The sequence below is a fragment of the Diplodia seriata genome, assembly GCF_021436955.1.
Source record: "Diplodia seriata strain FDS-637 chromosome Unknown scaffold_8, whole genome shotgun sequence".
Taxonomy (NCBI): Eukaryota; Fungi; Ascomycota; class Dothideomycetes; order Botryosphaeriales; family Botryosphaeriaceae; genus Diplodia; species Diplodia seriata.
The window spans coordinates 795,339-815,797 of record NW_027117315.1 but is presented as its reverse complement, the minus strand read 5'-3'; the positions used below and the strand labels follow the sequence as shown (position 1 = coordinate 815,797).

The following is a 20,459-nucleotide window of genomic DNA, read 5'->3' as shown; positions in this document are numbered from 1 at the left end:
TCCTTGGATTTAGTCTGCTCAGACTGGTGCTCTATCCATACCATAAGCATGAATCGCCCAACTCGCACTCTTAGCCAGCTGCCCACGGAAATCCTCGCTTCAATTCTCCAAAACGTCCAACGCCCGACAGACCTCCGCTCGTGCTGCCTTGTGTCTCGGCGTTTCAAAAATGTCTCGGAGCGAGAGCTCTACAAAGTCGTGAAGGTCGACGGCCTTGTTACAGCCAGACGATTCGCCTTGGCCTTGCGACGACGACCTGAGCGCCGTGCTTTACTGCGCAAGCTCATCATAATTTCGTCGATATTCCCCGATGAATATGATGATAGCTACTGGACGTCAATGATGATATGTCCAACCTTGGTCACCTGTCCCAACCTGGAGGAACTCAGCCTTGCCTCGCACTACTGCCGCGAGGAATCCATCCCCGCTGTAAGTATGACCATCTCGGATGAGATCCAGTACCACAAGTATGACTTCTTCGACATGGTCCGACAAGCGAGTCTGCACACTCCACCACCCGAGCGTGTGCTCACCAAACTAACCACCCTGCGCCTGCACTTCAAGCCTATTGGGACCCCGGAGCACAGATGGGAACCCGGCCCGGAGCTGTTGCACGTCTTCCTGAGTCCCACCCTCCGCGACATAACCCTTCATAGGTGCTCCCTCGAGAACGTGTCCGCAAGCTTGGATGAGATACAGTGTGCAGCCTTCAAGAAATCAACCCCACTGGAGACGCTCCGCCTGCAGGATTCGTGGATCTCGGTCCCTGTTCTGCGACGGATCCTGTCACTCCCTCGCCGACTCAAAACTTTCTTCCTCAACGATGGTCTTTCGATGAGCCCATCCATCTTTTCGAGTGTGGACGACTGGACAGAGATGCTCTCTCAACAGAAAGACTCCCTCGAGGAGATTACCATCCTCGGCACTGCTGACGACTGGAACCATTTCGATGGTGTCTTGGACCTTCGGGGCATGGCGAGACTGCGGCTGTTGGCCGGATGCTTCGCCGAGCTTGACGAGGACAATATCAAGTGTTTGCCGCATGTAAAGACAATGCAAGAAGGCGGTTACGATGCCATGCTGAGGAAAACACTACCCGAGTGGCTGTTTTGGATTTCGGACGCCGATGTCGTCGACGCTACAGAAGGTCATTCGCAATGGCTTCACCACGACGACGACATCTACTCGGACTTGGACGATATGGACATGGATGATTACGACGAAAACGGTGTTTATATTTTCGACATATGATCAAGTCTATGCGACAGGTGACGTGGCAAAACGATGGTGGTCAGCCGTTCAGTTGGAACTTTCATATGTCTTTGTTTTTGGAAGGGGTTTTTTATTTTCAAATTTTTTCTCAGGTTTTCTAGTTTTCTCGTCGCCAGTTTGTCTATCCATCTCTCAATCTAGCAATCCGTCCATATTGCAATCCCGCAACTTCTCATCATCTCAACTCTCGGCCATCCCACCGGTTCAGTGGTCCATGTGTCTCTCTCACACCCTTAGCGGAGCTTGTTCGACAGGGTGGCAATACGCGGGCCGGCATAGCTGCCCTGCATTGCTTGGACCTCGGCAGCTGTCAAGACCCTCTCTCCGTTCCTCGCCTGCTCGAGCCGCTTCTGCTGGTCTTCCCAACGCTCGCGCTCCCTCAGCTGCGCCAATGCCCTGCGCTCCTTGCGCTGTTCCGACTTGGCACGCGCCTCCAACTTTCTCATCGCCTCCCGCTCTACGGACCACTTCATGACGGCGACCTCGCGCGGGCCGCCGGTGACGTAGCGGTTGATCGCGTCCGTCTCAGACGACACGACCTCGTCCGTCAACTCAGCCCACACAGCGGAGCCGACAACGTGGCGGATGAGCACACGCTCGGTGCCGTTGACACCACCGAACGCCTCGACGGCGTAAGCAAACTCCTCAAGGGTGACCCTGCCAGCGGCACGCACCGCATCCATCGCGGCGACCCTCCAGACGTGCTCGACGAAGCGGGCGATGCCCAGCTTCTTGACGGCGGCAAGGCACTTGAGGTGCCGGATGACGTCCGGAGTCGGATAAGGGGCCGGGAGGGCGTTCATGTTGCGCTCGCGGAGAGCCGAGTCCAGGGCCCTGACGAGGTACCGGATGGCACCGGCGTAGAGGTCGGCGACGGTGCCGAGGTTGTAGATGCTCTTGTCCGAGCCCGGACGGTGGGCCGGGTCCGCAAAGTGGTTGCGTGCGGAAGGGCAAAACGCCAGGAAGATCTCCCTGGGAACGTCGGTGACCGAAATGGGCTTGGATGACTTCGGGTCGGTCCAGGAGATGGTGATCTTGGCAGGGTTGTCGACGAGGGCCTTCTTGTCGCCGAAGGGCATGGTTGCATGGGGGGAAGTTGACTTGTAAGTACCCGTGGCGGTGGTGGCACCACCAGAGGAGGTGACGCGGGAGTTCATCGACATGTTGCAGGTCGAAGTTGATTGGGTGACTGCGGGCTTTTGCTTTAGCAGGTGGAAAACTGGGATTGGTATCGGTGACTTACCGAAACCGAATCGAAGGTTGGATCGAGTGAGGGGCTCAAGGGTGAAGCCGGTTGGGGGTTGCTCAACTCGAGTGTGTAAAGCGTGGTGTAGAGTAGAGGAGAGGGTGGGAAGATTTGGGTGGGTTTATATAGGCAGAAAATCAAGGTTGTTCAGGAACACCAGTGAATGGGCGCCCACGACGGCCACTGGTGTTTATGAACAACCTTAGTCTCAAGGCGCCAGCTCGCTTGTCCAACACCAGTAACATATCAACTCGTAACCACTTCCATCTGGTAGTCCTTTCAACCCGTCACTTTGTGACATCCCCGCTCGTCCAGTCAACCATCTGTTTGCCCATCACAACTCCTTAACGGAGGTAGCGTAGAGTATATGGAGGCGGGATGGCGGATGATTTGGAGGGTCTAATCAGCCGCAGTAAAGTGCCCAGTGGCGTAAGATATATAGAGAATCCCCTGTCCACCGGTCCATCAGCCATAAGTCAGCAATTAATAGCAATCAACAGGGGTCGCAACAAGCGGCAAGCGCTTGCAAGCGATCAAACAAGCGCGCTTGCAAGCGGGCATTTTTTTTCACCCCGCTTGATCGATCCACCGAATTCAAACGCTTGGCTTACAAGCGCTTGGTAAGCGGAAGTAATAGATATTCATCTTTAGGATTTCTATAGTAATCGTAATACTATGCTAAGCATCGTAGAGAGCGCCGAAGAGAGACGCCGAAATAAAATAAGTAAGGGGTTTAGAAGAGGAAGAAAGAAGGAGGGGGAGGGGCAGGCTCAACACCATGCCAAGCATCGTAATGAACGAGAGGAGGACCGGACACGGACCGAGCACGGGCCTCTTTCTACTAATTATAGTATATATACGCGCTTGCAAGCGCTTGTCAAGCGATCAATCAAGCTCAAGCGCAAGCATAGGCGCTTGTTTGATCGATTCGCGGCCCCCCCTCTGCTTGCAAGCGGGGTCCATGACCCCTGAGTAATCAATCGATCTACTTACAGTTCGTGAGTTTGAAGTTATATTTTTTTTTTTTTGGTGATGTCTTTGTTATAAACCTGCCTACTGGGATCTTGAGATAGCTGCCAGAGATCCCATCCCTCCACGTTCATGTAAGTTCACACGAATATGGTAAGAGCAGAATCGTCAAAGACAGCCAGGAATTTCACCAATGCCAGATCCGCCAGTCCGCCAGCCAACCAGCCCTACAGTCGGTCTGAACAATACCTATGAGTCAAATTGTATAGCCTCTTAACGAAGTTTGTTCGACACCTTCGCAAAGCGCGGGCAGGCATCACGAGTTCCCATGGACCTGACATCCCCCTCGGTGAGGGCCCGCTCACCATTCCTCGCCTGCTCCAACTGAGCGCGCTTCTTCTGTTCAGCGGCCTCCCTCGCCTGCTTGCGCTCCCAGTACTCGCGGCGCTTCCTCTCCCGCTCGGCCCTCTGCTCCTCCATGGCCTGCCTGTCCATCAACTTCTTCTCGACCGTCCGCTCCGCACTCTTCTTCATGACCGCCAGGGCCGGCTGGCTGCCATACGCGAACCTGTTGATCGCAAGCGTGTCCGGCGACTCCACCTCGTCCGTAAGCTCGGCGTACACGACGCTGTGGATCAGGTGCTTGAGCAGCATCGGCTCGCCGCCACGCCCGCAGTTGAAGGCGTTGTAGAAGAAGATGAACTGCTCCGCCGTGACGCGGCCGGCGGCGCGGACCGCGTCCATTGTCGCACCGCGCCAGGCGTACTGCACGCAATGCGCAATGCCCATCTTCTTGAGGGCAGCCAGGCATTGGATGTGTCGGAGGAGGTTGGCCGGCTCGTGGTAGGCCGGAGGCATGGCGTCGGGGGTGTCGCAGGATCTGACGAGGGCGGCGATGACATAGCGGCCGGCACCCGGGAGGAGGTGAGACACGCGGCCGAGGTCGTACCTGCTCTGAGCGCCGGGCGAATCGTTGCCGCCGCGGGCCAAGGACCGAGCCGCCGCAGGGCAGTAGGCCAAGAACAAGGCCAGCGGAATGTCCGTGATCTGGTGAACGTTGGACGTCTTGTCGTCGACCCAGGTGATGGTCATTTTTCGGTTCGTCTGGGTGAGAGCTTTCCTCTCCAAGAGGGAGACGTCCGCGAGGGGTGAGGCCGTGTTGTTGTGACCTCCAGCTGTGTTGGGCGTCGAAGACATCTTGGTGCGGATTTCTATGTTGCGTCACACTCCTGCGGCTTTGTGTCAGTATGTGGAGGACTGGCCAACTAAGATTGGGTGGACGATAGAGAGGGCAGAAAGGTCAGATACCTACTGACGTTGACTACGAGGCTTGAAGTAAGAAGTTCTTGAGCTAAGCAAGGTGGCGGAACTCGGGTGGAGAAGGGTGGTCGAAAGCCAGACGGTGCAAGTTGGTGTAGAGTAGAGGAAGGAAGCTGGCGGAAGATTCTGGGAGCGTGTTTTTATACGCTCCAGCCGGCGGAGCATAGTGAGTGCCCAATTGACCCCCAGTGGGAAGCGAGTCGCCTAACCACCTGTCCATTAGCTACCAGTCACCATTCAGTTTTCATAAGTCACCAGCTAATCAACTTACAAGTCCGTGAGTTGTGAGTTTTGAGTCTTCAAATTTTTTTTTGGGTAGTTTTCTAACTTTCCGGTTACCAAGTCAATCTCAATCTGAGGAGTCTTCTATCTGCCAATCTGTCTATCCGTTTCCCTGCACTCTACCATAGTCCAAACATGTACCAGATGGCCCCTCAGCGAAGCTTGTGCGAGATAGTTGCCGTGCGAGGGCCGGCATGCTTGCTCATTTCGTTGACCTCCGCCTCCGACAGGGCCCTCTCACCATTGCGAGCCTTCTGCTTGGCGGCCTCCCTCTTCTGCTGGGCCGCTTCCCTCTTTGCCTTCCTGTCGAGGTAGTCGAGCCGGGACTTCTGCTTAGCGGCTTTCTCGGCAGCCCTCTTCTCTTCCATCTCCTTCCTGGCCGTGAGCTTTTTGTGAACTTCAACCTCAGCCGCCTTCTTCATAACGGCCAGGTCCCTGTTGCTGGTGACGACCTTGTTGATGTGCAAGGTATCGGGAGACTCCTCCTCATCAGTGAGTTCCGTGAAGACAACAACGTTGACGATATGGCGCAGCAACATGGGCTCGTTGCACTTGTTGCTGCCGAAGGCGTGCAGGAAGTAATCAAAGTCGTCGCCGGTAACCTTGTCGGCGGCACGCACGGCATCCATGGCAGCACCGCGGTACACGTACTGGACACTGCGGACCAGTCCAAGCTTCTTCGCCGCAGCTAGACACTTCAGGTGACGAAGGACGTCCGTAGCATCCGTGTACACGGCCGGAAGAAGCGCGTTGGGGCCGTCGCGCGCACGGCAGGTCGCCACCAAGGCGTTAACAACGTAGCGGACCGCGCCAAAAGAAAGGCCGGAAATCGTACCAAGGTTGTACACGTTGCCGTGTTTGGGGGTGGTTGCGAAGTACTGCTTGGCGGAAGCGCTGAAGGCCAGCAACATGGCTTTCGGAACATTGGAGAGCGTCATGGGCTGGGACGTCTTCTCATCGATCCACTTGATTGTGATCATTGCGTTTGTGTTGACAAGGGCCAGCTTCTGGCTGTAGGGCATATCCGCAACTGGGGAGGACGAATTGGTGGTCGAAGCCATTGTGAGTGACTTTACTGCGTGACTGCGCTTGTCCTATTTGTAAGCAGGTGGAGGGTGAAGACCAAAATCTGCAGGAACTTACCGGAGCTGAAAGGGTAGCTTGAATTAAGAGAGTTGATTTTTCTTAAGCAAGCTTGACGGAGCTCGGGTGGAGGCCGTCCTTGACTTTCAGGGTGAACGAAGTGAAGGGGGTTGTAGAGGAGAGGCAGGGAAGACGTCGGAGGGGTTTAAGTAGGCAGAAGATTTTAGTAACCGAGTGACTTGTCGCAGGCCTCAGGCCACGGTGTTTGTGAACAACCCTGAGGTGCCAGACTCATGTGTTAACCCAGTTAACCTCCAGTCATGATACCGAACTGGTGAAACTTACCCGTTGAGAGCGTAGAGTCGAATCCTTCCAATATCGGTCTAGATTCCAGCGGAGAGGAGCTGGACGAACCTAGTTTCAAACCCCATCGAGAGGGAAGGCCTCATCTTTGGTAACTTGCCATATCTTGGCGATTTAACAAAGAAGAGGAGGTCTGGAGAAGCAACCATATACGTACGTGTAGGGAATATACTTATGTATAGCAGGACAGGGACAATTCGAATGGGCGGAAGTTTTGCTTTTTGTTTTGGCCACGAGAGATCCGAATACTGCTTGATACCTGATCGTTTGGCATACCAAATATATTTCCACAAACATCTTTAACTGTTAGCCAGCCTGAAAGAGGTGCTGATTGGATCTAGCGCTGGCCAGGATCATTTAAGGAAGAGAAGACTTCCCCCAGGGCAACCACAACCATTAACATATACGACAAGCTGTCTGGACCATCCACCGCAAACATTTGCTACTCCAAGCGACCAGTGACCAGGGTACCTCAGTCTTGCAGCCGCTTCGCGTGGGGCGGTGAGTACCAACAAACTCAATGAAAAGACAAAACGAAGGACCTACAAGACAATCGCAACATGTGTTTGACAGGCCTTTACGTGTGGGAACAATGGTGATGATCACCTGCTGGAGCGATGTTCATTCACAGTAGTAAATATGCTGATGCGTACAGAGAGATCGGGAAAACACAACGTGACCCCGCAATTTTCGATTGGCAGAAGTCCGCGAGCTGTCGGATAATTTGGGGCAGAGTGGCAGTTGTGCAGCCAGACTGACAACATCAAGAACGCTGTAGAAACGCATGCGACGGCGATGTGAGGAAACAGCTATGCCGCGACCGTCTTGCCCATTCTGCAAAAAGTGTTTGGCGAAGTGGTCCGGTGCACTGGATAGCCGCGATCAGAGGAGCAAAGAAACCAAAGTCCATCACGAACCTCCCCGCATTCTTTCCATTCAACACAGCACGCGTATTCGGTCTTCCACAACATCTCGAGATTGTGATGATGATTCTTCTTCTTCGCCGGACTATTATCTACAGCGTCCAGTAGTAGAACCGGTCTAAACCATAGCCCCCAGCCTTTTCCGAGAAAACCATCATGTCCCCCAATCTCTCATGCCTCTCCTGACCCCAAGCAACAAAATTCATCTGGTCGGTCGGTGGTATATCGCTTTCCGCGGGCGAGCCGTTTAGAGCTTGCTGATGAAGAGACGGGCGCACATGCGGCGGACGTCCTGGGGCAGGAAGTACTTGGAGAGGAAGTAGACGAAGGTGGGGATGATGGCGAAGGCGAAGGTCGTCTCGTTGACCCAGTAGAAGGGGACGAGCTGGGGCATGCCAGCGTAGAGCATCGTCTGCTGCAGGTTTCCCGAAATCTCCGCGTTAGCAAATCCATCCCAACAACCCGAACCGTTTCCCATCAATCGCCCGTCCTCCCATCAGCGCAATTTTTCTGGCTCCACCAATCCTTCGGTGCGATCCAATGTTGCGTGCGCGTGGGTGCGTCGCGCGCGTTCTCTCGGGCGCGTCCGGGTGGGCGGGGTGCGAGGGTTCTGCGTACCATCTTGGCGCCGGCCTTCTCGGCGGCGGAGAACTTCTGGCCGTTGTAGGAGGGCGTGAAGGGGGCGACCTTGGCGGCGGTGCGCACGCTCATGGGAGCGGCGAAGGCCTGGCGCTCAACGGCGCGGGCGAGGGGACGGATGAGGCGAGCGGAAGACATCGTTGGCCCTGTGAACAACTGCGTCAGAGGGGATCGATCGTTTGAATGCGTGGACGGAGGCGGTGGAGGCGGGCCGAGTCGCGAAATGTGCGTCTGCGGGCGTGTCAGGCGGGTGCACACGTACGATTGAGTCGAATTGGGTCGAGACCGGCGATGGGAGTTGGATGGAGTTTCGGGTTTGCGCTGAGAGTACGCTGTCTGCACTTTCGGACGTCGTCGTTCTGAGCTTCGAGCCCGGCCCGTCACGTGCAAGCGCTAAGCCCGATCGGTAATGGTGATTCGTGGGAACCTTCCTCTCCGCCGACCCTCCCGCCGACCCTCCCGCCGACGCTCCACAATCCGCAACACTGCATTTTCAGAGACGGATAACAACAATCTCCTCAGCTTGAATCTTGACAACAGCTGCAACTGGTATGTCACTCCCAGGCTAAACTACATCTTCATGCTCATGGCATTTACATGTGGGCCTTCGTTTCCTTTTGTCCGAACGGTAGAATAATCTAATTTTGCTTATAGCCATGCCTTCTTTACCATATGTCTCTCCAATATTGCTTTCCGTTATGATGTGAGCCTCGTATAGAGTATTGAATTGCGTCAACAAAGCTCCAAGGATGCCAAGCGCTTTGACGCTTCTGCGCTGTCTCGGGTAACATGACGGCGTATGACAACGATCGTTTGAACAGTTGTGAAGAAGAAAATTAAAGGACAAGATAGCTGCGGGATTGACGCGTGTTCTGTGTCCTAGGGGGCCAAGGTTCTCTGGAAATCGAGATACTGGGCGTATTGTGAGTGCATGATTTGCGAGTCATGGAGCATCTGACCTTCGATTATATCCGCCAAGGGTTCTGAAGCACTCAAAGACACAGCCACCGCTCCACCTATGTGCTTCGACCGAGAAGGGGACAGCAGAGAACTATCTCTCTATCTGTGGGGTAAGCGACTCATGCCCGTAAATTTCAATGGGTCTAATGGCCATGGTCGAATGGTCCCTGTAGTCGTCGGGCAAAAACCGGACGGAGTCGGGTACGGCGGGTTTTCCCAAACAGGCAATTTTGTTGGCGAACCACCTCAGTAGCAACAAGCAATTATGGCCAGCCACACATAAATCAAAGCCTTGTATGCTCTAGCGATAAGTGTCATCTAGTTCTACCGTCATAACAATTCGTCAGTCCTGCACGCCGGATCCGATCTTCATGCATTACTCTTAGCAATCAAGCCCTCGAGCCAAGTCTTGAACTCCGCCCTCATCTCAATGGGAATGCAGTGGCCTTGGCCGTCGATGAGGCGTTTCTCTACCTCTCCCTTTTGCTGCTCGCCAATGCCCTCTAGCCCCTCTATCAGCACCTTTGCATGAGGGAAGGTGATCATGCGATCTTCAGTGCCGTGCACGACCATTATCCGCTCGCGTCCCACCTTGTCCGCGATCTCACGCAACTGCTCCGGGCTTTTGTAGTGCCAGCCGGCGGCAATGGCTTGCGCCATGAATCCAGTGCGGTTGAAGTGAGCAGGATCCTTGCGCTTACTAATTTCACCAGCCGCAAACCGATCGCAGTTCGTTGGGAAAGGCTGCTTGGTGTACTCGTGGTCGTCTGGCGATTCCAGCCATTTGGTGGTGAAAAGATTATGCTTGACGTGCGCGAGCTGGTTGTCAATGCTGCGGGGGATGAACAGGTTGATGCGATTCCGGATGTTCTCAACGAAACCGACGGTATTGAAGAGCCCTGACGCAGTCGATACCAGGCACAATGTCGCAACGCGCTCGGGGACCAGAAACGCCTGTGGCTTGTCAGTAAGCGCCGATAAAATAATTGGATGCGGGCTTAAGGCGGACTTACCACTTCTTGCGCGATCATGCCGCCCATGCTGATCCCAACGACGTGGAGCTGGCGCTTCTCAGTCCAACCGATATGATCAAGGACCTCTAGCACGTCACGAGCCATTTCGGAGGACGAATAGCGCATCATGGGCTTGTCAGACTCGCCTACGCCGCGATTGTCGATGATCAGCGAGGAATACTTGTCGGCCTGGGTGTGCGAGAAGTCCTTGGTCTGCCTCTGCCACGCCGTCTTAAAGCCGCCCAGGCCCATAATCCACTGCATTAATGAAAATCAGCCATGGTGTTCCAAGGCGACGTAAGCTGTTTTTGACGTTGAGATTGGGTTGTCGGAGAACAAGCTTGTCTGCAACACAGGATCGGGCGCTACGGCGCTCCCCGTGTATCAGGCTTCCTCTTGTGGAGGCACACCTCGACCCCGGAACCGCACGGGATTCGCGAGGAGCATTGCCCGGCAGAAGTCGTGGAGCGGGCTCCATGCTTGCGCTATGCCCGATGCAAAACATGACAGCTTGGCGCGAACAGGCCTTCATACTTGAAATGTAGGACGATGGAAACAAGGAAATGAGCTGGGCTTACTCACCACAATGTGGATGGGGCCATGGCCGTGGACCTCATACGCAATGTCAAGCGGGCCGCCGCGGTTGGCAGCGACGGCGACCTTGCCCTTCTGCGCCGGCTCGAGGCGCCAAGTGACGTACGGAAATTCAGGATGAGCCTCGACCTCCGCTGCAGTCAGCGGGCGAGGCGGGGATGATGCAGTAGACCTTCCGTGGTGCAGGGTTAGCCCCGGGATTAATGGCGGGAGCGGCATTGAGGTGCAAACCATACATGGCGTTTCGCTGGTGCCTGACGCACGCTTGCAGCAATTGTTGCGAGTCGCAGGATAAGAGTAGTGGCGCTTGGACGGTGATGCAGCAGTCACGGAGGTGGCTCAGCGCTCAGAGAACAGGCGCTTCGTGGCGACGCGGCCACTCTCGGGAAGCGGGACGCGCGGGAGCCGAGTAGAGCCTGAGGCCGTCAATAATGTCCGGTGGCAGGTCAAGGGCAGAGGCAGAGTGCGACGGCGCCCGCACAAGCAGCGGCGGGCTCTTAAGACTGCCGGTCATGCCGTAGCGGCCGGGGCTGCGCGTGTGAGCGCGTGAGCAGGCGCGCACCAGCAACGCCACGGGCTGCGGAAAGGTGCCAGTAGTGAGGGCCAGCGGGACGAGCTTGCGCTGACCAATGGGTGGATCCCACCCCGGTTTGGCGGGCGCCCTGGAGCGCGATCCTGCCCGCGCGCTTCTCGAACTTCTGCAACATCCGCTCTCCTCCCAGGGCCAGAGGTCCAAAAACGCTCGCCTCTTCCCATCGGCCGTGCTCTGCCGCTGCCATGTCCGCGCCTTCCTACACCTGCGACAGACCCGCGCACCGTGAATCGACAAGCCTGTGACTGCGTTTCAGCTGGCAGTACGTCACACGCTGATTACATACCCAAACTCCGCGTCTCCCCCACGCCGTCAGCGCCCGTCTGTCCACCACCAACTTCGCGCGCCTAAGGCCACGGCCGCCCGAGCTCCACGCCGACTGAGAGTCAACTGCCCATTCGCCCACCATGGATAACTCCTCGCACAATTTCCTTCCGCAGGCTCCCGCGCTGGTCAACCCGCCGCCCCAGATATTCGGCAGCTACAGCGCCGACGGCTCGCCCATCCAGCCGCAGCTGCCCGCAAACATGTTCGATGATGCCATGATGATGGGCTCGCAGGACGGCGGCGAGGAGGGTCAAGGGGACCCGAAGAGGAGGCGCATTGCAAGGGTACGCCGCGCGAGAGGACGCGCTGCTCCATGCTCTCCATGCTAATGCTGCCTGCGTAGGCTTGTGACATGTGTCGCAAGAAGAAGATCAAGTGCGATGGCAAGATGCCCTCCTGCACGCACTGTACAAACTACAAAACTGAATGCATCTTCACCCAAGTCGAGAAGAAGCGCCAGCCACCCAAGGGGTGAGTGAGCCTGAACCCGCCTCGCTGCCTGACGCTGCTGACATGCAAGTTTAGCGCCAAGTACATCGAAGGACTTGAGAATCGCCTTGGACGCATGGAGAGCCTCCTTCGGCTGTCCGGGCTCCTTTCGGAAGATGACGATGGCAGGACAGACCTAGGCACGCTAGAAAAACGTTTGTCAGAAAAGCGCGCGACGGGTGCGAACACTGGCACAACTTCCTCGCGCGCATCGCATGACGGTGGCTCCACGCAGCAGCGTGATGACGGCTCGCCTTCGCAGAGGGGGACTCCAGCGCAGGCTGCAGAGCCACCGAGCCCCCGCAGCCCCGTCACATCTCCGGCACCTTCCCGTACCAACCGGAATCCTACACAGGAACCTCCTCCTCCTCCTAGGAACGAAGAGGAAGTTGAATCGTTGTCGGACATGATGTGTTCACTTGTGACGAACAATTGTGGCGAGACACGATACATTGGTCAGTAAACCTACGCGTGATGTCGGCACACAGGATCTGACCAATATCCAGGATCGTCGTCTGGTTTCTCCATTTTCTCCCCTAAAGGTATCCAGTGGGTCAATGACAAGACTGGCGACACCTCCTTCCAGGATATGATCACCAACGCAGCTGTCGATGACAACAAGTGGATACATTGGAAACCTGACATTTTCCGTGACATCTTCTCGCGCCGTGTGTTCAAGCCTCTGCCGCCTAAGGAGGAAGCACTTTCCCTCCTGAGGGACTACTTCGCCAACTTCAACTGCATGTTCCCACTTTTTCATGAGCCCACCTTCATGCACCTCGTTGACAAGCACTATTCCGAGGACCCGTACGAAGGCTCGGGCTGGTGGGCGAGTTTGAACGTGGTGTTGGCCATTGCCCACAGGCTCCGCGTCATGAGTAACCTGGTACCACAGGAAGAAGACCAGAAGGCTTGGGGATACCTCAAGAATGCTCTTGCTGTGCAGACAGAACTGACCATCCGTAACACCGACCTCCTGAGCGTCCAAGCTCTTCTTGGAATGGTACGTGCTATCTCGGTACAACCTAGTCGATAACACTAATCAAGAGTAGGCTCTTTTCCTTCAAGGCACTCCGAATCCTCAGCCGTCATTCTTCCTGGTCGCTGCCGCTATTAGGCTGTCGCACAGTATTGGTCTTCACAAACGCGGCTCTGGATTCAACCTAAATCCTGCCGAGATCGAGCAACGGAAACGCGTCTTCTGGATCGCCTATATGCTAGACAGAGAGTGAGTATATATGACGTAACCCCCATCTCCGCAGTACGTATCTAACGTGTGGAAGCATCTGCCTGCGGTCCGGGCGTCCGCCCATCCAGGACGATGACGATATGAACGTCGAGCTTCCAAGCGAAAATCCTCCGGACAACATCGGCAATATCCCCCTCGCTGATGGTAAAAAGAAGGTCAACCTATTCCGGCTCATGTGCACTTTCGCTGTCATTGAGAGCAAGGTGTATAAAAGCCTATATTCGGTCAAAGCTTCAAAGCAGTCCGACGGTGAACTGCTCAACACGATAGGCGAATTGGACAGAGAGCTAGAGGAGTGGAAAGATGGCATTCCGATCGACTTCCGCCCTGAACATGAGATCAAGGCATCCCACACTCCGCTCATCCTTCACGTGGTGGTTCTTCACTTCGCGTACTACAATTGCTTAACGACGATTCATCGTATGTCGGTCCACCATGGATATTGGACAAGCAGGCTGTCGAATTTCGCTATTCAAGGTCTTAACGCCCGGCCATTGAATCCTAGGGTATTCTCCTCGGCCGCATTGTGTGTTCAAGCTGCCCGTGCCTCTATCAACCTGATCAAGTACATTCCGCAGGGCGATTATGCTTGTGTCTGGTAAGCAATGTGCTCTTGTTTACTATATTCCCAATGCTGACTTTCTTCAGGCTCATTCTCTATTATCCTGTGTCATCGCTCGTGACACTCTTCGCCAACATTCTTCAAAATCCTCAGGATACTCGGACTAAATCCGATCTCAAGTTGATGAATCTCGTCGTCAACTTCCTTTCAACGCTCTGTTCCGATGAGGAGAATGGCAGCGTCCGCCGCATGCTCAGTATCTGCTCGGAGTTCGAACGCATCGCACGAGTTGTGTTGGAGAAGGCTGACAAAGAGTCATCATCGAAGCGGAAGAGAAGGCAGCATGACGACCAGAACAAAGACGGACAACAACAGCAACAAGGTGCACAGAGCATCAATCAGATGCAACAGCAGCAGCAGTCGGACAGCCGGCGTTCGTCATCCTTGACGCCGAGTATCAATGGCAATGCTGGACCAGGTTTCCCTCATTTCACCTCCAACTTTGCAAACCCTGTAAGTGCCAAGAAAAAAGAAAAAAATATTTACTTGCTCTTGTGAAGCAGATAGCTAATTTTTTGTTGCTTGCAGAATTTCAATTTCTCGCCTTCGATGCCTCACGCCTCTTTACAACAGGGTTCATGGCTTCCGGATCTATCATCGCCGCAAACAGTGCCAGCCTTCCTACCGCAACAGACATTCCCACATTCACAATCAGGAACCGATGCACCGGGTAGCAGCGGTGCTTTCCCAACGTCAACCGGGGTTCACCCTGCGTCGGAGAGAGCGAGCGGCCCTACCGCACTCAATGCGGGCCACTTGAATGAATTCGACATGGGCGCAGCCTTCCAGCAGCCATTTGTTCCTCAGGACCTCTGGCAAATGCCGATGACGCTTGAATGGGACTGGGCTGACATGACCGGATATGGAGGCATAGAGGATGGCATGGGAGGAATGAGCATGAGCGGAGTCATAAACATGAACCCCCCAACCAACCAAAACCAGGAAATGCATGATGCACAGCATCAATCACCGCACCAAAGAAACGAGACTGTTCCGTCGTAATCACGAGGGTACAAATGCATTGGGAAATTGGTCATCATCGAAAAGGGAGGGTTGGTTTCTGGCGCATGTGGGCATTCTGGCTCTTGCGGCTCCAGGCGTAGATGAAGGCGTGGCATCGAAGATTTGCAGCGAGCTTCGCATTTAACGGTCATCTCAACTATTCACTTTCTTCTTTCGTGTTTGGCGGAGATAAATGGAATGACTTCGAGCACACACAAGAGATTTGGCACGGAATTTTTCAGGCTTCTTCTTACTGTAACTTCTTCCGAGCCTAATGTGGTTACGACTGGCGTCATATGGCTGTACTAATCTCACCTTTTTCCACTGTTTGTCCAGCCAGATGATACAAGCAAAAGGTTGCTCTCAACCCTTCAAAGAAACCGGGCTAGATGATGAACACAAGGTGTTCCGGTCTCGGAGGGCGTAACATTGATCGCTTCCTACTCTTTTGGAAAGGAGATCTTAAGGAACACTCTTCCACCCTGTAATTTTAGCACAAGATTCTCACCTTATGAACACCGATTCTTCAAGATGTTCGACACGGGTCGCTGAGGATTTCGTCCATGCGAAGAGATCATTTGTTCCGTGGTGCGTACTTGGCTCGATATCGGGTCAGGGCCTGCTGCTCGAAAGTTCACGAAAATCTGGAGCATGAGGCCGTCCGCTCGCGCTTCTCAAGGTATAGTGTTTGGATTCCTCCAGGGCACATGTGCCCCCAGTTTGATGGTCACAAGATACCTGCCTGAAACACGTGGAGCGCACGACAGCTTCGTGTGATTCCAACGCTGGCGTCATGTATAAAAGCAGCATTGCGATCTTCAATCCAATAAAATGCGGACCAAATATTTACTTCGATGGCCGGACCGAGAGCTTACGAGAGTACATCACTTCTTGCTCTGCAGATTTTCTGCATAGGCCAACGCCAGCGGCTCCAACGCGCTTGTCAAACTGGCGCCAGCAACGAAGCGGAATGCTGTCGTTCAGACTCAGCATCAGCATCCGCAGTCATTGATGGACAAGAGTGTCTTTCGATGATGAAGGCCGTCTTGTTACTTGATATATGGTAAGGGGTGTCCTCATATGGTGGGTGCGTGTTCTTCAGAAATATTGGATGGGCCCGCGAGTAACGCGTTCGATCATTACCGTGACCATCGACGCAACAGCATCTGCATAGAATTGTGCCAACCGCAACCGTGAAGGTTGAGGATCCTTTATGGGTTGAAATGGACGCTGGTCACAGTTCAGCTGCTGATCCGGCCCCGTGCCCGGAACAAGTGATCACTGATTGGTAAAGGTGGCATCGTGGCTCGGACTCATCTGCTCGCCCTGTCATGCCGTCAGCGGCAGCTGACTAGATCTAGGGACGGGTGGGTCTGGGCTCAAGTCCTTGTGGTCTGTATGTATGGCTAGTGGTCGCGGGGATATAAATACAATGCGACTTAGGTTGAGGTATGCTGTCCAGAGCAAGTAACGCTGCAGCTTTCTGCGGTATATTTTACCAGTACAAAGATCAGCAAACCCGGTCAGCCCACTCGCCAGTATACTAGGCTCTCGAGGCCGCTTCATCCAGTATATAGTCGGTAATGCTAAGACCCATCATTTGCCGGGCAAGCTGAGCCGCATAGAGAAATGCTGCGGCTCTTCGTCTGTCCACTTTGTTGATCTACCGCAGTATTGGAGCACAAACCAGCCATCTTTTTATAATACACGAAAGAACCAGAAGATCCAGCCATGCCCAGCCACGTGCAGCAGCCCGCAGCCACCACCGCGCACGTCCGTGACCCCTGCTGACCCTCCACCGGCCGGCGCAGATTCGCCATGTTTAAAACAGACCGTAGGCTCTGCCGCTTTTCTGCGAGCGGTGTGCTTGAGGGGCGTTGCTGATTATGAGTGCAACCCTTCGATTGTCATTCGACACTTTGGCGTGGTGCTGTTTCCGCGCGTGAGACGGTCAAGAGACTTTCGTTGGCGGGCCTGGCTATATGCATGGATGATTGCACCCACAAAACCATACTTCAGCGCTTCTATGATGGTGATGATGACGACCATTAGAAGTGATTAATGTTAGCGCGCAGCATTGTCGGTTAATGCTGCTTGAGGGAAGGCTGCCGAAGTGTTTGGTCGAGTTACCCGTCGAAGTGAAGACTACGCCGGGAAACCGACGAAGTCATTTTGCAACCTTCAACTCGCAAGTAGCATTCTGAAAGTAGCAATCTGATCCGCTAAAGTACGGTCAAAGCGACCATGACACGCGTAGCGGTCTCGAGTTCTTGATTACAAGCCTTTTTAAAGGAAGAAAGCTCGAGAGTAAGATTTTTTTTTTTGCCATCTGATCAGGCGGGCCAAACCTTTCAGCGAGCGAGCGTCATCAGGGCCTAGAGTCATGAGGATAGAGCATCCAGTCACGATCATCACATCCAACAACCATTGAGAACGAGATATTAAAGTCCATGGCATCTATTGCAGTAGTCTACGCAGTAGATCTATCATCTATCCATAGAATAAGGAAAACAGATAACAAGGAAAAAGGTATCATCATCGAGTCGTATGCGCATCAAAATCCTCCCCTCCCCACGTTCCCAGCATTATTAACAGGTATCTTTAAAACTCTTTCTCTCTCCTCTAGATCTATTCCTCCATCTACTCGACCTTGTGAACAGCGATGCTCTCCTCGGTCTTCTCAACACGCGTCGTCTGCAGCTTGTCGGCATCGTAGTGCACGTTCTCGACGACACCGCCGACAGCGCCGCCCATGGCCTGCGACTCGGTGGCGACGTTCTTGGGGCGCATGATGACCATGCCGTGGCGGATCCAGTGGAAGGTGACGTAGCCGAGGACGTAGACGAAGCCGACGAGCGGGACGACGTACGAGATGCGGGTGCCGGCCGAGTCGGCAATGGCGCCCTGGATGGGCGGGAAGATGGCGCCGCCCGAGACACCCATGACCAGGATACCCGCACCGCGACGGGTGTGGCGGCCGAGGTTGGCGGTACCGAGGGTGAAGATGGTGGGGTACATGGGCGCCTCGAAGAAGAAGATGACGATGAGGATGGCGACGGCCGACGTTCCGTGGCCGGCGCAGATGTAGGCGTTCAGCGCGATGGTGCAGCACGCGTAAATGACCATGATGAAGTCGGACGCGAAGATGGTGGCGAGGCCGGTCGCGACGAAGCGGCCGACGGTGAAGGTGATGAGCGCGTACGACAGCATGTTGGAGGCCTGCGAGGAGCTGTACGTCGCGTTCTCGGTCGCGTAGTTGATGAAGAAGGAGGCGATGGTGACCTGGGCGCCGACGTAGCAGAACTGCGCAATGAAGGCGAAGATCATGTTGTACTGCTTGTACAGAGGGCCGGCACCAATCTCCTGGCCGAACTCATCTTGGGCGAGGTTCTCGGTCACGCTCTTGCCCGAGAGAGCCTCCTCAGAGACCTCGGGGAGCTTGGAAACGGCGAAGAGGATACCGACGACGACACCGGCGCAGGCGACGGCAAGGTAGACGAACTGCACGTTGGTGAGGCTGTGCGCGTTGGCGCCGCTGAAGAAGTACTTGGAGGCGATGAGAGGGCCGATGAAGGAGGCGACACCGTTCCAGGACTGGCAGAACTGGAGACGGGCAGAGGCGGTGGCGGGGTTGCCAATGACGACGGCGTACGAGTTGGCCGATGTCTCAAGGGTTGCAAGACCGCATGCGATGATGAGAGTGCAGGCGCAGAAGCCTCCGAAGGAGGCCTGCTCGTTGCCAGGCTTGGAGAAGTGCGCCGTCGGCCAGAACATCACGGCACCGAGCGAGTAGAGGGTAAGACCCATGAGGATGGTGATCTTGTAGCCCTTGCGCTTCATGACCTCAGCGGCAATCGGAGAGAACAGGAGATAACCGCCACCGAAGTAGACGACCTGGAGACCGGTAGACTGGAGCTTGGTGACGCCAAGCACCGTCTGGAAATGCTTGTTGAGGACATCGAGAAGACCGTAGGAGAAACCCCCTGGTGCTTGTTAGCAAGTGCGCCAAGTTGGATGGTACTCGGAAGGACTTACAGAGGAAGAAGAGGGAGATGACGAGGGAGAGAGGGTAGATGAGTTTGCGACCCGTGTAGTACCCGTCCACGGTCTGCGTCGAAATGGGCATGCCACCAGCCATCTTGATCGAGCGTTGGCAGTGAGGTTGGGTGAAGTGAAGAAGAGAGGATTGACTTGATGCTGAGATACTTGATGAATGGCGGGGACGCGTTGGCTTTATAGCGCCGGGCTGGGGAAAAGAAGGTGTATAGCGGGCACGTACCCGCCCGCAGAAGCGATGCCCATGGGGTACGGCCCACAGGCGGGTGACAAGAGAATCTGGAGGCATCTGGGTTTGCGGCGCTTCGGCCTGGCCCGAGCTAGTGCAGTAGCGGCTTATCCAAAAGCCGCACTACTTTAGCATGTGTGGAGTCGTCATAGCGCGCGGAGAAGGCTGGCCGGGCCCAGAATCATGGTCGCCGCTCGAGGCTGTGACTGGCCTACGGCACCTGTCCAGGGCAGCGCCTTCAACACCTGCCGGTACTTGGGCGCCCCCCTGAGCTGTGCTCTGATGCGCTCGGCTGCCGCATGGCACTGCTAAGAATTGCCCTGCTGAGCTTTTTTGCGGCCCTTCTCGTTGTCAAGCCCTCTTGTTGAAACGCCACCATGTTCCTGACCATTACGCCAGAATACCAAGCGCAGGTGTCGGCTCTCCTCAACACCAACGGCATCAAGTCCGGGCCTTGCGATAATCGCGCATTGACTCGCGGTATCTATGGATAAGCTGCAGCAGAGCTATCGATCAGCTATACGAGAGCAGCCTACCATGAGCAGCGGAGTGCAGATGCAAGTACCCGAACGGATTCGTCGAGAAGCAGACTAGAAGCAGTTCGCACGCAGGCGCCCTTGTCAGTGGTTGGTCGTGGTGATTGGAGCCAAGCTGCCGCCGGCGAAAAGGCCGGGGGTTCTTCGCAGAAACAGGCTCCTTGGGGTTGCGAACTCGCCGGTGTGGCTTGCACGCGGCTCAGTGAGCCAAGTCTTGGGTCAAGAACAAGGCTAAAAGACGGGAGGAAGCAGATTTTTGCAGGCTGGTTTTTTCTAGCGCTCGCACTAGAAGCTTCGTAGAAGCCGAAGCGAGCTGATGCATGAGCCGCATATGGGAAGGCGGGCTCGGCAGGCACGATTTTCGAGGCGCAAAGGTACTTGATTGACAAGCTGTTGTATGGTGCAGTTCGTGGACGGCTCAGGTGCTTGCCGAAGATAGTGGCCTGACGGGCTGCCCCCCGAATCGGTACTCTCCAGCCGGGTCGAGGCGCTCGGCGGCCGCGAAGCCGCCGTGATAGAGCTGCCGGCCCGTCTCATGGCCACTTGGTGATTACCGAATGCTAGACTGGCCGAGCCGGATGGCGACTTGCCCTTTTCAAGCTTCTTGTAAGGGAGAGCCACGCCGCCACACAGTGCTGTTGAGACGCCATTAGGTACGGCATCCTCCGTACACCACGCTCCTGCGGCCTTGGT

At 55.1% G+C, this 20,459-nt stretch overlaps 8 protein-coding genes across 8 annotated transcripts; 2 read left to right on the top strand and 6 right to left on the bottom strand.

The window, feature by feature from the left end:
* Window positions 1-48: 48 nt before the first annotated feature.
* On the top strand, window positions 49-1,251 carry SLS55_007842 (uncharacterized protein; the record flags this gene model as incomplete). Its single annotated transcript, XM_066779257.1, has 1 exon — window positions 49-1,251. One exon carries the CDS (start codon window positions 49-51, stop codon window positions 1,249-1,251), a length of 1,203 nt encoding a protein of 400 aa, XP_066630061.1.
* Window positions 1,252-1,505: 254 nt separating this feature from the next.
* Window positions 1,506-2,351, bottom strand: SLS55_007841 (uncharacterized protein; the record flags this gene model as incomplete). Its single annotated transcript, XM_066779256.1, has 1 exon — window positions 1,506-2,351. One exon carries the CDS (start codon window positions 2,349-2,351, stop codon window positions 1,506-1,508), a length of 846 nt encoding a protein of 281 aa, XP_066630060.1.
* A 1,409-nt stretch (window positions 2,352-3,760) lies between these two features.
* Window positions 3,761-4,684, bottom strand: SLS55_007840 (uncharacterized protein; the record flags this gene model as incomplete). The annotated part of the gene is made up of 1 exon (XM_066779255.1): window positions 3,761-4,684. One exon carries the CDS (start codon window positions 4,682-4,684, stop codon window positions 3,761-3,763), a length of 924 nt encoding a protein of 307 aa, XP_066630059.1.
* A 557-nt stretch (window positions 4,685-5,241) lies between these two features.
* SLS55_007839 (uncharacterized protein) lies at window positions 5,242-6,150 on the bottom strand (the record flags this gene model as incomplete). The annotated part of the gene is made up of 1 exon (XM_066779254.1): window positions 5,242-6,150. One exon carries the CDS (start codon window positions 6,148-6,150, stop codon window positions 5,242-5,244), a length of 909 nt encoding a protein of 302 aa, XP_066630058.1.
* A 1,555-nt stretch (window positions 6,151-7,705) lies between these two features.
* atp8 (ATP synthase F0 subunit 8) lies at window positions 7,706-8,169 on the bottom strand (the record flags this gene model as incomplete). Its single annotated transcript, XM_066779253.1, has 2 exons — window positions 7,706-7,873; window positions 8,077-8,169. 2 exons carry the CDS (start codon window positions 8,167-8,169, stop codon window positions 7,706-7,708), a joined length of 261 nt encoding a protein of 86 aa, XP_066630057.1.
* A 1,257-nt stretch (window positions 8,170-9,426) lies between these two features.
* On the bottom strand, window positions 9,427-10,902 carry SLS55_007837 (uncharacterized protein; the record flags this gene model as incomplete). Its single annotated transcript, XM_066779252.1, has 4 exons — window positions 9,427-10,011; window positions 10,071-10,328; window positions 10,653-10,798; window positions 10,896-10,902. The coding sequence occupies 4 exons, from the start codon at window positions 10,900-10,902 to the stop codon at window positions 9,427-9,429; spliced, it is 996 nt and encodes a 331-aa protein (XP_066630056.1).
* Window positions 10,903-11,663: 761 nt separating this feature from the next.
* SLS55_007836 (uncharacterized protein) lies at window positions 11,664-14,817 on the top strand (the record flags this gene model as incomplete). The annotated part of the gene is made up of 8 exons (XM_066779251.1): window positions 11,664-11,867; window positions 11,927-12,054; window positions 12,109-12,527; window positions 12,579-13,075; window positions 13,125-13,300; window positions 13,356-13,919; window positions 13,970-14,396; window positions 14,812-14,817. 8 exons carry the CDS (start codon window positions 11,664-11,666, stop codon window positions 14,815-14,817), a joined length of 2,421 nt encoding a protein of 806 aa, XP_066630055.1.
* Window positions 14,818-17,585: 2,768 nt separating this feature from the next.
* On the bottom strand, window positions 17,586-19,083 carry SLS55_007835 (uncharacterized protein; the record flags this gene model as incomplete). Its single annotated transcript, XM_066779250.1, has 2 exons — window positions 17,586-18,928; window positions 18,981-19,083. The coding sequence occupies 2 exons, from the start codon at window positions 19,081-19,083 to the stop codon at window positions 17,586-17,588; spliced, it is 1,446 nt and encodes a 481-aa protein (XP_066630054.1).
* Window positions 19,084-20,459: the final 1,376 nt, after the last annotated feature.